At 54.8% G+C, this 16,901-nt stretch overlaps 1 protein-coding gene across 1 annotated transcript in view; it reads right to left on the bottom strand.

Annotated features, from left to right (window-relative positions):
• ENG (endoglin) overlaps positions 1-16,901 on the bottom strand; it is a 30,315-nt gene that overhangs the window by 9,075 nt on the left and 4,339 nt on the right. The window contains exons 2-5 of the mRNA XM_024762646.1: positions 12,805-12,947; positions 3,909-4,049; positions 874-1,039; positions 1-163 (exon numbers count right to left, since the gene is read on the bottom strand). Coding sequence (XP_024618414.1) covers positions 1-163; positions 874-1,039; positions 3,909-4,049; positions 12,805-12,947 — 613 coding nt within the window. The remainder of the gene's footprint in view (positions 164-873; positions 1,040-3,908; positions 4,050-12,804; positions 12,948-16,901) is intronic.

Genomic DNA, 16,901 nt, shown 5'->3' on the forward strand with positions numbered 1-16,901 from the left:
GCCTCTGGGCCTGGCTGGACCCTCAGGATGTGCGCCTCCTTGTGGCCAGCCACACCTTCCAAGCGGCAGCCCCGGACGGAGGCCTGGGCGTTAGGGCTCCATTCGAGTGTGTGGCCCATGTCCTTGTGGGGTTCCAGACTGCAGGAAGACGGTGACCTCGGGGCTGCGGAGACAAGCGCACTTATGTCTCCTCCTCGAGCAGCCTGGCATCTAATACGGAGGCCCACCCTCAGCCACAGAAACGGTGGGGGAGGCAGGATGGAGGAGCAAAGAGTGAGGGGCATGGGAGAACCGGGGTTCAAATCACCCCTCCACCACTTACAGCAGAGGGACCCAGGGGAAGTCCCTGGCCTCTGTTTCCTCATCTGTCAAGATAGGGTTAATTTAAGGTATGAACTCCTGGCATAATGCTAGGGATGCAGCCCTGCAACCACCAGCACGTCATCCCCCTCTTATCTTTCTTATAGAATTTACCATGACCTGAAATTATAGAATTTGTTTGTGTACATATTTATTATCATCTCCCCACCACAGTGCCAGCTCCAGGAGGGCAGGGTCTGGGTCTGTCCCCACAGAGTCCCCAGATGCCTAGCATAGGGCTTGGTGCCTAGTAGGTGCACACCAAATAAGAAGAAAGTGCTGTTTTTGTAGTTCAGGAAACTGACAGAGCACAGCAATTTCACATGGTTCAACCTAACATTTGGTGCAGGGGTAATCGCTGTCCTAAGAGCGCACTGACTTGCTCTGTGTGACCTGGGGCAAATCACATCCCCTCTCAGTGCCTCAGTGTCCCCATCCGAGGAATGAGCCACGGGAATTCACATTCCTCCAGAGCAGAGTCCCGAACCCAGAGAGGCTGTTGGGGAAGCTGACCTTGGTCCAGACGGAGGAGGATGCTTTGGGGATTGTTCAGCTCAGCAGCAGAGGTGACGGGGCCCTTTGTATCCGCCCAGTTGAGGAGCTCACCCTTGGTAGTGAAGGGTGGCAGCTGTGTGGTGTTGACCTTTGCGGGCTCTTGGAAGATGACCAGGTTGGGGTTCTGGGGAGATATGTGAAGGCTCAGGGTGCTGTTCCTGGGCCTGAGTCCCCTCTGTCCCATGCAGGAGGTCAGGAGATAATCTGAGGAGGCAGCGGTTTGGCTGAGCAGAGGAGGCCAGGCCTGAGGGTGCGGAGGCTGGTGGACCTGAAGTTAGCTCACAGTCCCCTGACCAGGGCTCCCCCAGAGCCGGATCTGCCCATCTCCTTTCTACACCTGGGGAGCTGGATGGACACACAACCACGTGCCTCTACCTGTCCAAACATCACCCTCGCGCCCCTCCGTAGGCATCCTCATTCAGCCCACACTTAACGACATCTGTGGTTACTGTCTGTTTCCCCCACACTCTAAGGTCTGTGAGGGAACACGCCTGCCTCGCCCACCCCTGCAGGGGACTTGACACGTAGTAGGCACTGAGTAATATTTGTCTAACTTCGTGCTGGGCCTTGGGCCCAGCACTGGGATCCTGACATGGCAGCTTCTCCCTAATGCCTGGCACATGGCAGGTGCTCTCTGCACATGGGAAGGGAGAAGGCAAGAGAGAAGAAATGGATGAATTCATGAATGAATGAAGGACAAACAGGGGTGGTCCCTGCTCTGAGGGATCTTACCATCCAGAAACTAGTCACGCCTCAAGTCATTTGAAACACAGAAGACAGAGCATATTATTTAATAAGAAACAAAGGAGCAGGACACGTCCCCTGGATGGACAGGGATGAGAATCTGGGTGGCTCCAGCACCTCACTGCCTCCACTGCCCACGCCTCAGGAGAGACTCTGCTGGGCTGGGGAAGGAAATAGGAAAGACTTCCTGGTGTAGGTACTCTGGTGAAGTCAAAGGGTTCAGAGGAAGCTGTTGGGGCCACAGACTCAAGAGAGTTCCTTTTCCATCCATCTCCAAAGCCAGAGGCACTGCGCTGAAGCAGGAGCCGCATAAGGGCTTCAGGCTAGATACTAAGGGGGACTGCCGGACAGTGGCAGTAGGCAAGACACCATAGAATGGCCCACCTGGAATGGAGCAGGACTGTAACAGGGGGGCCAAGTGATGAGCACCTGGGTGAGGAACTCAGCGCCCGCCCGCATGGAAGGGCTGGGGCAGTGGGTTAGAGCTGGAGAGTCTGGGGGTGGGGAGACTTTTACCCATCTGACCCTCAGGGTCAGCTCTGTAAAATGGGGCTGTAATAGGGATTAAAGGGCAAGGCGTTTCTCAGTCTCCTGGCGTTGGGTCTGGCACAGAGGCCTGCGCCCCCGTGAGGCTCTCTGTCCCTCCAGCAGCATCCCGGCTCCGGCTGCGGGGGCCCGGCTCCGGAAATTGCGGGCCGAGGCCGCGCGCGGCTCCGGAGGTGCCCCCGGCCCGGCCCCCCGGCCGTGTATTCTTAGCGTGGGTGGGGGGAGGGAGGGGGGAAGGAAGGCTTGGCGGAGGTCGGAGCCGGCGGCTGCTGCGACCTTCCGGCCCGGCGAGCGGGCGCTTTTCACGGGCCCTGCGTCACCCGGAACCCCGCCGCCGGGCCCAGATCCCGGGGTTGGGCCGCCAGGGCGTCCGGGAATGGGAATGGGAAAGGGGAGAGTCGAGAGGAAGGAGGAGCCGTGGCAGGATCTCGGTTTCCCGCACTGGGATCCGAGGGATGTGCCGCGTGGGGTCGGTCGGCTCTGCCCTCCTGGTCGGCTTTCGATAGGCTTGCAACTTCCCTCCCAGGGCCGTCCGGGCTGGCCAGCCCCGTCTGCCTCTGTGCTGCCCCTGCCGCCAGTCCCGCACCCCCTCAACTTCTCTCCGTGTCTGGGCCCGTCTCCCAGGCAGCCCTGGATCTGGGCCTCTCTTCAGGTCCCCAGCTCCTCTCTCCCGCTGCTGGAACTCTGTGGTCTCCCTGAGAGTCTGTCTATTCCTCTCACAACAGGCCCGCCCTCTTTCCGTTGCCATTTTGCTTCCTGTGTCTCTCTCGCATTTGTTATCTTTGCTCTCCCCCGGGCTCTGGCTCCCTCCCTTCTGCTTTCTCTGGCTGTAAACAACAGCTGCTCGCATCTGGGGATCACCTCCCAGGGCCTTCCATGTGGAGGGGGCAGTGCCGTGGTCCGCCCCACCTCCTCCAGCCCTGAACTTCCTTTCTGTGGGTCCCGGACAGCGGACCTCCTCTCTCTGGTGGATGTGTCTGACACTTACTATCTGAATTTTTTAAAAATAATTTTTCTCCAACTTAGGCCATGCTAATTATAGCAAATCTTGCAAATTCAACAAAGTTTAAAGAACAAAACAGATATCTCTCCGAATCCCACTCCCCAGCCATAAGTACTGTTTTGTTTGGTTTTTCACCAGGGAATTCCCCATAACTACCGATAACGCATTGTTAGGTTTCTTTTGTTTGGTTTTGGTTTTGGTTTTGGGGCCACTCCGTGCAGCATGCAGAATCTTAGTTCCCTGACCAGGGATCAAACCCGTGCCCCCTGCATTGGAAGCGTGGAGTCTTAACCACTGGACGGCCAGGGAAGTCCATCATTGTTAGGTTTCTTCCTGACCTTTTTCGTCTGCACTTAAATATTTTCAAATTTATGTCTTGTAACTTTCTCAAAGACAGTGACAAGGTTATTTTATGGGACTATCCTCAGTTCTCCCACTGCACATAGGGGAAAACTGAGGCTATGAGAGGGGATTGGAGTTGGCCAGGGTTGCACATCAACCTGATTCCCACCTCCAGGTTTGGGCTCTTTATCCCAGGTTCTGTTGCCCTTTGCGTTCTCCCTGTCAGGGCCCCATGGGATTCACCAGGCAGGGCCCTGGTGAATAATGTCAGAATGAAAATGAGAAGTAGGGGACCCTGGCCCACAGAGGTGGACAGCAGGCCCGTGCCTGAGGCTGGGGCTGGAGGTAACACACTCACGTAGGCCAGGTGGAGTGGGATTCCCGGAGCCTGCAACTTCAGGAAGATGGTCTTGTTAGTGCTGAGGACCAGAAGCACCTCTCGGGGCAGGGTGCCATTGTGCTTGGATGTCTGCAGAGTCAGCTCCAGCACTGACACCTCCTGGAACGGGGGCAGGGGAGAGACACATACAGAGACCAGTCAGATTGCACAGGCTGTGCCACCAGATCAGTAGTGACGACTCGTTTACTGTAAGCTTCCACTCCATTCTCCCTGCCCAGCTTGTCCACTCCTGTCTCCCAGAGCCCAGCACAGTGCCTGGCCCTCAGGAGGTACCCAGAAAAAATATTTGCTGAACGAATGAAGGAGATGAGTCCCAGCAAATCCAAGGAGATGTTTCTTTAAGGGTAGCGGGGAGGGATAGATTGGGAGTTTGGGATTGACATGTACACACGGCTATATTTAAAATAAAATGCCTTGGGCTTCCCTGGTGGCGCAGTGGTTGAGAGTCCGCCTGCTGATGCAGGGGACACGGGTTCGTGCCCCAGTCCAGGAAGATCCCACATGCCATGGAGCGGCTGGGCCCGTGAGCCATGGCCGCTGAGCCTGTGTGTCCAGAGCCTGTGCTCCGCAACGGGAGAGGCCACAACAGTGAGAGGCCCGCGTACCGCAAAAAAAATAAAATAAAATAAAATGCCTTTCCATGAAAATAAATAAGTAAATGCAATGAACCTGAACTTTATCCAGTAGTCAGTTGAGGTTTATTATTTCCACAGAGCTCCTGCTGTGTACCAGGCCTGCAAACGCCTGTGTGACTTAGAGAGTACCCTGTGCCCTTTCTCTGTCCCTATGCAACAGCGTTGAGGCATCAAACCCTCCCCAGTTTGCAGTATTCCTGTTTGCTTTACTATTTTAAAGTACTAAATACTCATATTTTGTTGAGTAATACCATTATTTTGATATTTTATAAGAAATGTAAGTTGAAATCATTTGTGTCTTGAGAGGTACCGACTGCATTAAAAATTTTAATTGATCATGGTGTACGCATTTAGAATGCTTTCATAACAACGGCTACAACAATAATTAATACCTCACACTTATATAGTGCTTACTAAGTGCTTGGACTATTCTAAGTGCTTTACACATTGACTCACTTAATCCCCACGACAACCCGAAGAGGTAGGTACCATTGTTATTCTCACTCACAGAGGAGGAAGTGGGGCACAAAGAGGTGAAGTCATTTGCCCATGATCACACAGCAAGTAAGTATGGAGCTAAGATCTGGACCTGGGCAGGCCTCTACTCTCAACCGCTATCCTGTCCCATCACGTTTTTCTATACCTCCTTATTCTCAAGAAGAAAAAGAACACAGCAATCCACAAGGCAAAGCTTCTATCGAAAGAAGAACCCCTGCTCTGCTCAAAGACTCTCTGAACCAATGGAGTATAAACAGGTGACTCCTGAAACTGAGACAGGTATAGGCCTCAGAAGCCCCGTCCTCACGAGGACAAAGACAGATGGAAACACTTGACTGAAACACAAACTCCAGAGGCTCTCAAAAGCTGGCAGTCTCTCCAAAGAGACAAAAAGCTGACCCTCCCCAAATCTCCTCAAACTTATCAAAAAGGAGACAGATATTTCAAGATGAAGACATCAGTGGAAAGTTTTTAGATTTAACTTCTAATTATCTCCGGGCCATTTCCCCAACTGATGTCACAGAGCCAGGGAGTGTTTCAGCTGCTGGAAAAATCTGCCAGAAATATTTCCGTTACCTAAAAATGACACCATAATCACTCTTCGTAAGTTTGCTCTTTGAAACAACAACAGAAAAGCAAATAATGTTTCATTTTCAATGTTTCATAAATATTTTGTTTCATTTTAGTGAGCTATTTATGTTGCCTATTTTTTGAATAATCACTTTTATACTAATCTATAGTAGAATGATGTGTCTCAAATTTATGTTTGTATAAGTTCACATTTTTGATTAATTTATGTTTTCTAATGGGTTTATAACTTTTGGATTTTGAAATACCTTGTTTCATCAATTTTTAAAAATATTATGCATTCTAAACACTTGAAGAATTAAATATTGGATTTAATATCATATTCTGGTAAAATATGAAACACCAATCCAAAGGTCAGAACCGACATTTTGTTCCAGGATTGTGATCAGTACTCGAAATTAACCGGAGTGAAGGAAGACCCACCTTGGCGGTGTCAGGAAAGGCCCGGGCACTGCTGACCTGTCTGAACCATCAAGAATGCACCCACCCCAGCTTCCTTACCTTAGTTGCCTATGTATTATTAGCTTGAACAATCGAATATGATTGCACAACTCTGTGTATTTGATAAAAACCACTCAACTGTACACTTTAAACAGGCAAATGTTTTCACGACAAAGCTCTTAAAGAAACAACAATCAAATATCAGTAATTTCACGTGGTTCAACCTAATCTGTGCCCGGTCCTGTGCTGTGAAAGTTGCGCATATGCTCTCACGAAGCAGGGTCAGGTACTCTCCCATTTCACAGATGCAGCCATCGGGGACAGGGAGGTCATGTGCCAAGGTGAGTGATGAAGTCAGGTGCCCAGTGCACATCAGCCTGGTGCCAGAGTGGGTGCCTGGACCCCTGGGTAGCTCACCTGGACCGTGTCTTTCCTCTCAATCCTGCCGCTCCCCAGACTGCCCCACTGTTCATCACTGTCCAGCCCCATCTGTCTGTCCTCCCACAGAGGAGTAGACCTTGAGGCCCATACATGGTGAATAGATGGGCCCCATGGTTTGGAGGTGCCATGGCTGCTGCAGATGGGGAGATCCCTCCTCTGCCCTTGGGTGGGCACCCGCAGGCCGAGAGCGTTGCAGGTGACAGAGCGACTGGGAGCGCAGCCCCTGAGCTGGGAGGAAAGAGCCCTGTGAACATCCGTTCCTGCTGCCGCTCTGTAACTGTCCCAGTTTCTCTGTGCCTCAGTTTCCCCATCTGTGAAATGGGAGTAAGACAGGGTTGGGAACCAAAACCAGGTGGGGCTCGGGACAAAGGAAGTTAAAAAAGAGAAGTAGAGGTCAGGGTCGGGTCATGCTGAGGGTGAGGGGGTTAGGAGACTGGAGCTTGGTGACGTTTGTCATGACATCTGGCTGTGCTCCCAGGGCTCACATACCAATCCCCCAATTCAGTTGTCACCAAGTCCCTCCCTGTAGAGTTGGGGGCTGGGAAAGGGGTGGGGGCTGAGGCCCAAAGAGGGGCAGGAAGGGGCCAGGGCCACACAGCAAGCGAGTCATGTGGAAACTCGGCTGGCTGGGCTCTCTGGGGTCTCTGAGCCCCTGGGCCAAGCCGAAGGCCAGCTGGTTACCAGAAAAACCCAGTCAGGGTTTCCACAGCAAACATTTCCATCCCATGGCCCTGACTCATCAGTGTGGTCGCTCACACGCTGACTTCCCTCTTCCCTCCCGGCCTGGAGCCCAAAGGCTAAGAAAGGGGCCTGCCTTGCCCCCCACCCCAAGCTCCCAGTCTTCCCAATGTCATCCTGGGAGCCCAGCGAGGCGGGCAGGCCAGCCAAGCCCTCTCCCCCAACTCTGCAACCTGGGCCGGCCTGGGCCCGCCCCGGCCCCCTCCCTGAGCCAGTGGGCGGGAGACCGTGTTTCTATTTTTGTGCCCGTGTCCCACAGATGCCATTGTTGGCCCAGCAGTCAGTGGCGGGAAGGGGAGATTTCGGTGAGGAGGTCCTGAGTGCTAGTAGCCACTTATAGAAAGTCGCTTCCAGCAATTCTTCTAGGAGTGGAGCCTCGGGGCTGCCTGCAGCCCCCCCACTCCGAGGGCCTGACTGGAGCCGGCCAGATTGGAGCCAGCCGTCCTCTGTCCACCCCAGCAGACTCAGACGGCACATGCAGGCAGGGTAATGGGTGAAGGGGGGCAAAGCCAGACTGACCTGAATTCAAACCCGGGCTCAGTCATTCGCTTGTGACCCTGGGCAGTTACTTCCTCTCTCTGGGCCTCGGCTTCCTGATCTGGAAAATGGGCTGAACAATATACCCACTTCATAGACTTGTGAGGAGTCAGTGAGAGTCTGCCTGCAAAGCGGGTTGTCCAGTGCCCATGGTAGTATTGCTAGATTGGCTTTCACTACCGCCGGTTCTCTCCCTGCCCGCTCATCCAGAGGAGTGCCATGGTTTGGGGGCTGAGGAGGCTGGCGTTAGAGCTGGGCAGCAGTTAGCTGGAATTGGGACCTACTTCAGCCACGCCACCCTGCAGCTTCCCCTCTCTGGGCCTCAGTCTCCCCCTCTGTGCAGGGAGGAGCTGGGCTCAGTGACGTTCCATCTGGCCTCCTGGGGCTCCCACTGGCATCTGGGGGTCATGGTCTCCAGCCAGGTGGCTACAGGGTGGGCTTCCAGAACACCCAGGAGACGCATGCTCCTCTCCCCAGCTGAGGGTCCCTGGTCAGCCCGTGTTCTCCCCACATCCCCAGTTCATTTGTCTGAGAGACCAGCACTGGGCCCAGCCTGGGGCTTCTATGCTGTCAAAGGGGGACAGGAAAGAAGGCACAAGCCTGTCATCAAGGAGCTTGGCAGAGAACAAGAGTAACACCCGCAAACTGTCAGTGACACCACTAACCTCTTGGGGATGGACAATAGGCAAATGCTAATACCCACGTATATTTCCCCTTCCTTCCGTTATTCACCCACCGACCCATCCGTCCATCCATCCATCCATCCATCCATCCAGTACCTGGACTGACCCTGAGCTGAACACTGGGGATACAGCACTGAGAGAGCAGATGCAATCCCTGTCCAGTCTGTCTGACCCCCAGCCCATGCCCCTCCACCAAGCTTGCCCCTAATATCTGCAAGGCCTGGCACAAGAACATATATGACAGCCCCTGGCCCCAGCCCACCTTGCTTCTCTTCGCATGGACACGTGTGGAAAACCAGCCTGGATGCCCAAGCTCTGCCATGCTCACTCCTCCCAGCCCCCTGTGCCCCCCATTGCTGAGTCCATCACTCAGTACCAGGGCTGCTGACGCCCACCTCTGCCTCCCCCAGGAGTGGCTCCAGGGCAGGGGCCAGGTCTGCTTTCTCTCTGCACCATCAGTGTCCACCCTTAGTCACCTCACCCAGCCTTCAGGTCTAAGGGAGCTGACCCCAGCCGTGCAGTGCCCCTTCTAGAGGAAAGGACAAGAAAGAGCCCCATCCAACCCTGGGAGGAGGCCCAGCGCATTTGGGCAGGGAATTCTGGAGTCCTGGGTTCCCAGGGTAGGGACGCAGGTCCCTTCGGCAGATTCCCCACCCAGGGCAGGGGAGATGCAACTGGACAAGGGCCAGAGACGGGCTGCAAATTGTGGGTGCCAGGCAAGGACCCCTTGCCCAGGTCTGAGGGCGGCACTGCCTTCCACAGCCCTTCACAGCCTCCCAGGATGGTCTGGGGGAACCCGTGGGCCCCCTGCCCTCCCTCTGCCCGAGCAGCCTTGTCTGCCCCTCTCCCCAGGAAAGAGTCAGTGCCAGAGCCCCGTGAGTCGTGTGCTTGGGGGTGGGCAAGGCAGCGTCAGTTCCCTGAGTTTGCCCAGAAGTGGGGTGAATCAGCGGCTGCTTCAGCTCTGGCTGTCTGGGGTTTGTTAGGAGGACAGCAGATCAGTGTAGTCGGCCTGACGGGAACTGCTGAGACACCAGGCCGGTTTCCTGTCTCCGCAGGTCAGGATGTGACCCTGGGCCCCCTCCCGGAATCCAGGCTCCAGCTTGCCCTTCGGGGACCCAGCAAGATAGAGCCCCTGCCCAGCGGCCCCCTCGTCTGTCTGCAAACCCTCCCAACACACACACACACCCCTCCGAACCTCTCTTCCCCGAGGCTCTCGGCTGCCACAACTCATCTGCCGCCCACCCACAGGAAATCTAAGGCTTCAGAGGCCACGCGGGGATGCAGGGGAAAGCTGTTTCTCTGTGCCAGGGTTTGAAGGCAGCAGCCATAGGTTGGGAGGGATTGGGCCTGTTGCTGAGACGGTCGCCACCCACGCCACCGCTGCCCGCTCGTGTTTCTTGCCTCTAGGCCTTTGCTCACACAGTGCCTTCTGCCTGGAATGCCCTTGACTCCCCTCTCGGTCTGGCTAGACACTGGGAGTCGTTTCCCTAATGCCTCCTTCCCTCCACACTCAGTGATCATCCTCCCGGGGCCAGCAGGCCCCTGCATCCCCTTCTCCAGCTGCCGAGTCCATCACTTGGTGCCAGGGATGCCAGTGCCCACCTCTGCCTCCCCTGTGAGTGGCTCAAGGGCAAGGGCCAGATCTGCTTTCTCTCTGTGCCATCAATGCCCAACATAGGCTGGGCACAGAGCAGGCACCTGGCGAGGACTGGTTGAGGGGGGCTGTTGAGCTGTAGACCCCCTTCTTGGGGGCCGCCTGGGGAGGAAGATGTCTCCCAGGGAAGCCACGGGTCTTTCGCTGTCACGGTAGTAGATCTGGTGGGATCATGGGCTCGACCCTTGGGGCAAGAAGCCAGGAGCACCCAGCTCCGTCAGGCTAGATCTCAGCTTCCCCCTTTGCAGATGGATTCACATCCCTGTTTCAGCCGCCTCGTAGCAACAACCTATGAGGATCAAATTAGTTGACTGACGTGAAGATGCGCTGCACACTGTAGAGTGCTCAGCCGAATGAGGGTATTGACAGGGGAGACACGGAGCCCACAGAGGAGACGTTATGACGACAACAGGCAGAGCTACTGAACATCGAGAGTGGCTCTGGGCAGGCCCGAGCTCAGTATTTCGCCTGTGCTACCCCACTGGATTCTCACAGCCCCCTGTGAGCTAGGTACGATTATCACCTCCATGTTTCCCAGGGAAAACCAAGGCTTGGAGAGGTGGCCCAAGATCGAGCCCCTGTAAGTGGTGGGGGGTAAGGTTCGATTCGAAGACTGTCTGGCTCCAGAGCCCATGCTCTTAACACTGGCCTCAAGGTCACATGGCAGTGCATTCATTCATTCATACATTCAACAAAGAGCCATTGGTATACTCCAGGCCCTGGGCCAGCTTCTGCTACTCCATGATTCTTCGGTGAGTCCCTTAGCCCAAGAAGTGTGTGTCTATTGGAGCGTGGGGAGGAGTCCCTGCTGCATGCCAGGCACGATACGAAGTGCTCCAGGACTGCAGCCCCCATCTCCCGAACCCTGGCTCTCTCCATCACCCCCTCAAACAAACAGGCCCAGCTGTCCTGGAGCCTGCAGCCTGACTCCTTGAGTTAAAAGCCGGACACTCCATGGACTGAGTTCTCTGGAAGAGGCAGAGTGCGACAGGGAGATTCTGTTGTCGTGAGCTCTAGGATGACATATTACAGCAGCACCCTGTCATGCCCCTAAAAACCCTCCAACGACTGTCACTGCCCACAGGGTAAAGACCGAACCCCTTCCTATGGCAACGGGGCCTTGTCCGTCTCCCCAGCCCTGCCCCGAGGTGAGCTGTAAGCTCCGATTAAGTGAATCACATGCCGGCCTCAGCTGAGTCCCACTTTCCCGCCTGTACGTTCACTCTATCCTCTGCTCTTCCCCACGGCCTCCTTCCTTCCGTGAACTCTGGCCTTTGTTACTGTTCCTGCTTCCTCCACGAAGCCCGGCCTAATCCCATAGCAGCTGGCCTACCCCTGCCCTGCGCCCCCCGAGAAAGCACCAGTCATCTGGGTGCTGGCTGTCTGTCTACACATCTGTCTCCAATAGACCTGGGTGCTTGGCCAGGAGCCTTCTCTGACAGGGGCTCACTGTTGAGTGATTGGGGCCGGGGGGGTCCCGGGGTCACCCAGGCGAGGCACAGAGACCTGAACATCCGAACACACGTAATGAACTTACGGAGGGCAATCTCATTTTCCATATCATTAACAAACTTGAAAAAAATTACAATGGCTATGGAAACCACACAACGTGTGTTTGGCGCTATCTTCGGCTTGGGGATTATCGAGACCCACAGTCCTGGTGGCAGGCAGGGTGGTGGGGAGCAGGCCCCCCGATATTGGTGGTCTTGGCACTGTCTTATCACTGCACAAATGCAGGGCAACCTAACAGTTTTGGGGGCCACAAGTTCACCCCGAGCTGACACCACTAAATCGCTATCAGGACCTGAGGCCGCGTTGGTCAGGTGTGGCTGCCAACCCCGGGCAGGCCAGGCGCCGGCTGAACACTGAGATCCACTGGAGACCCAGGTGACGGCCTAGCTTGGAGTCTTGGGGATCTAGTGAACTCTGGCCTCGGGCATGTTGCTTCACCTCTCTCAGCCTGCCACAGTTCTCTCCTCCGAAAAGTGGAGAAACAGACCCTGACAGATGGGCCCTCAGGAGGTTTAATACACGAAAGGTGCTTAACTCTGTTCCTGGTACTTAGCAGGCCTAACACAGTACCTAGCACATAGTAAGTGCTCAATAAACGTGTTATTATTATCAAGAGGGGCTTAGACAAACTCATGGTGGACCTTCTTGGTGGGGGGAGAATGGGCTCTGAGGTGACATCACCGGCTTCCAGTCTCTGGGGGGCTGCCTGGCTGGGTCACAAGATCTTCAATGAGTGACATTCCAGGGAGGTAGATTTGCGCTCAACTGAGGGAAGCACTGTCTCAAGGTCAAAGCTGCCTAGAGCAGAGCCGTGTCACTGCGAAACAGTGAGCTCCCCATCACTGGAGGTACATGAATGACAGCTCGCCTGGCTCTTCTCCACTCCACTGCCGGCCAAACACAGCCCTTTCCACCAGGGTCTTGTGCGGGCATCCAGAAGATTGCCCCAGAAATGCCACCCCTTACGGGCCCTGTGAGATGAGATGCCGATGTCACACTCCTGACAGGGGCCCTGGTGAGGACTCAGCCCACTGTCCCAGGGACAGCCACAAGGAAAAGTTCCCCTCATCTCATCGGCCCTGGGCCATCTGCTGGGTCCCCACCTGATCCTGCCATCAGGCACTCACCTTTAGGAACTCCAAGAAGAGGATGTGGACTTCCAGGGTAGCATTGGGGCTCTGAGCCACACAGCCCTCCGAAACCTGGCTGGTGATGTATGTCACCTGTGGGTCCACAGGCTGTAGGTCGCAATAGACTGTTTCTGCAAGACCTGTTGGGAAAGCACAGCCAGAGAGTGGGCCAGTTAAGAGCAACGTGGTGACAATTGCTCCCAGTTTCCAAATGCCTACTGGGTGCTTGGCACTGGTGAAGGGCTTTATTGCATCTTCAGAGCTACCCTGCAAGGTGGATATCATTATACCCATTCCACAGATGAAGAAACTGAACCTCAGAAACGCAAAGTCTCTTGCCTGAGGTCACAGTGCTTGTAGGTGTAGGGTTGACAGATAAAATGCAAGACACCCAGTTAAATCTGAATAAATTAAAAAATGAATATTTTTTAAAGAATAAGTATGTCCCACACATTGCGTGGGATATACTTATACTAAAAAATTTTTCACGGTTTCTCCGAAATTAAAACTTAAACTGGGCATCCTAATTTTTCATTTGCTACATCTGGCAACCCTAAATGTGTGGCAGGACCCACCTGTGCACACATCCAAGCCTCTGGGCTGGTCCACTCCAAAGGATCAGGAGACAAAAATTCCCCTCTTATGCCTCAAGGAGGCCGGGAGGAACGGGCCAAGGAGGGTTGAGAGTCTCCTGGCCCCGACGGACAGAGTGAGCCCAGGTTCAGAGGGCAGCTGCCGGAGTAGGCTGCAGGGCCCGCTGCCCGGAAGCGCAGGTCCTGAGGGAAGGGAATGGAATTTCACCCTGACCCAGCAGAGGAGGAAGAGGAAATGAGGCCCCTACACCTCGTCCTGAGGAATGTGCCAGGGAAGGGGGGGCTCTGGAGGAGGGAAGGAGGACAGAGAAGGGGAGACTGTTTGGAAGTTTGTGTCTCCATCTTGTCGCGCTTACTTCCTGTTTTCTTGGAGATCAAAGATGGGTGCGGAGGGCCTGGCCGCACGTCCAGCCGACGCCAGCTCAGGGGAGGGGGGAGGGAGGCTTCTTCTGAATCCCGGGCTATTGGGCTGTCTTTGGCCTAACCCGGCCTCCTTCCACCGCCTGGTTGGCTCAGGACCCCCAGGGGTCAGAGAAGGACGGCAGACGGCCACCCACCGGCAACACCTTGGGAAGGATAAGTCCGGGACAAGGACATTTGGCTTATAAATCCTCACCCTGGCCCTGTCCTATGTGCCAGGGACTCCAGAGTGCCTGCGTTTTCATTAAAAGCAAGGTTCCTGGAGCCAGGCCGACCTGGGTTTGAATCTCAGGCACAGCACTTACTAACTGATGCTGCTTTGGCGAACGAGTTCACTTTGGGCTTTGGTTTCCTCGCCAGTAAAAGGACAGTAAGAATAGAACCCACACAACGCACAGAGGTGAGACAGGGTGTGTGGCAGTTCTTTTTATCACAATTGTTTGATTGCCTTCAGCCACGGGAGAAGAACTGACTGTCCTAGGTGGGTGGTGATGTGGTGGAACAGGGTGGCCTGCAGGTGAGGGGCCTCTGTGAGGGAGGTCACTGATGTCTCAGGCTCAAGTAGACTCAAGGGCTGACCCCCCGCTTGGGACCCACCAAGCCCCTCACGCTCTCCCTGTCCCTGATAGCGAAGACAGACTTCCTGCCTGCTACTTAGTCCTCCTGTACAGATGGGGAGACCGAGGCCCGGAGACAGGCGATGTGCCAGATTCCCAGCACACGCGGCTGACCGGGCGGGCTCGGACCTACCTCTCCCCACAGAGACCCGGGGTCTGGCTTGCAGATTACTGTAGCGCTTTCCTCCTTCCCTTCGGACTTACCCTGCCCCCTCCCCAGACTTCCAGGAACCCCAGTTCCTCCGGATTGCTGGGGCCGCCTGGGGCCACCTCCTCCATGCCGTCAGCGTGTCAGCCAGCGGGAGAGGCCACAGGCCTAGCCATTATGTAATGATCAGATAACAGGCCAGGCTGGGAGATCAGATAAGAGGTCCATTTATTTTGGGGCCTTTTCGAGTCCTGGCCGCCCCCACTCCGCAGACGAGAATGGGGAGACAGGAGGGAGTGTGACGCCCAGGGCCTGTCTCCCGGAGCCAGAGGCGGGCCCAGACAGAGCTGAAAACAATCCCCTGGCACCAAGGGAAACTCTGGGGCTCCTGGGACCTGGGTTGGAGGAGGCGCCGCTGGGGCCCTGGGTGACCGGGTGAGTGAGAGACTTACCAACTGGGGGGCCACCTCTCCACCTCTGTTGCCTCCCTATCCTCCCCCACCCACAAGCACAGAGCCACCTTGGGGCCTTTCCAAATGGCCACCCCCAGCGCCTTGGACGGCCGAGAGGATGATGGTCAAGCAAAGCCAGCTCTGGAGCTGGATGGTCTGAGTGAAATCCCATCTCTGCCTCTTAAAAAAGCTGGTCACCTTGGGGCTTCCCTGGTGGCACAGTGGTGAAGAATCCGCCTGCCAATGCAGGGGACACGGGTTCGAGCCCTGGTCCCGGAAGATACCACATGCCGCGGAGCAGCTAAGCCCGTGCGCCACAACTACTGAGCCTGCGCTCTAGAGCCTGTGAGCCACAACTACTGAAGCCCACGTGCCTAGAGCCCATGCTCTGCAACAAAGAGAAGCCACGCAATGAGAAGCCCGCACACCGAAACGAAGAGTAGCCCCCGCTCGCCGCAACTAGGAAAAAGCCCGCACGCGGCAACAAAGACCCAACGCAGCCAAAAATAAATAAGTTATTTAAAAAAAAAAAAAAGTTGGTCACCATGAGCAAAAGCCTAATTTCTCTGAGCCTCAGTCTCCCCATTTGCAAAACAGCTTCCATCACGCTTACTGGGCGCCAGGTACTGTTTTGTGGCTTTCTGTGGGTTCATTCATTTAATGCTCATAGCAGCCCTGCGAGGTAGGTGCAGTTATTATAACCATTTGACACAAGGGGAAACTGAAGCTTAGGGAGGTGCAAGAATTTGCCTGAGGGCAGGCAGCTGTTAAGTGGCAGGGCCCGTATTGGAACCCAGACAATCCAGCTTTAGCGCCCAGCACCCACTTTGCAGGCTATGTATCAGCTGCATGAGGTAACCCATGTACAGAGCCTGGTACCCAGTAAGTGTTCTGGACACGGAAGCTGTGATTATTTCATGAAACCAGGGCCAATCCTCTTTGACAAGGATCTTTTCTGCATTCCCTCTTCTTCAGTTACCCAGCCACCCTTTGCTCCTTTCAGGGGCCAATCGTGGCCTCAGAGATTTCCCTGTGTCCAGCTCAACAACTGCCCCTGGGCCTGGCCACCAGTGAGGCCTCAACACTCCTTTCCCTAGTCTGTCTCCGGCTGCCCGATGTCTGCAGGCTAAGGCCATACTCCACAACCTGGAGTGGAGTTAAAAAGTGCAGGGATCTGAGAGATGCTGAAGGTTCAGACCCTGATTCTGCTACTTGCCAGCTTCCTTTCCATGCCTCAGTGCTATTATCTGTAGAATGGGGATGGTGATCATCAAAATACCTTCCTCAACGAATTGGTGAGAATATTGGAAAATTGACACATGCACAGGGCCAAGGAGGATCCTGATGTGTGAGGAACTGGCAACCGCCGTCACGGTTATTTACATCCAGCAGTGGGGAGAAGTGAACTTTTCCTTCAAACACACCTGGTTCCTTGCCCTTGCCATGCCCTTTCCCAGACTAATAGCCTTCCTTTATTTGACGACTTCTCTTCAATTCCTATTCATCCTTTAAAACCCTGTTGTGAAAAGCTTCTCACCAGAACCCATCCAGGGACTTCCCTGGTGGTCCAGCGGTTAAGACTTTGCCTTCCAATGCAGGTGGTGTGGGTTTGATCCCTGGTCGGGGAGCTAAGATCCCATATGCCTCGAGGCCAAAAAACCAAAACATAAAACGGAAGCAATATTGTAACAAATTCAATAAAGACTTTAAAAATGGTCCACGTCAAAAAAAAAAAAAATGGTCCACATCAAAAAAATCTTAAATAAAAAAAGAACCCATCCAGTTGTGCTCTAGGTGGGAGGGCCACTGCAGGTGTAGGAAAGAAACCTAATGCGTGGGGTGAGAGGAGTTGGCAACAGAGAGA

The sequence above is a fragment of the Neophocaena asiaeorientalis genome, unplaced genomic scaffold, assembly GCF_003031525.2.
Source record: "Neophocaena asiaeorientalis asiaeorientalis breed wild unplaced genomic scaffold, Neophocaena_asiaeorientalis_V1.1 scaffold78, whole genome shotgun sequence".
Classification (NCBI taxonomy): Eukaryota; Metazoa; Chordata; class Mammalia; order Artiodactyla; family Phocoenidae; genus Neophocaena; species Neophocaena asiaeorientalis.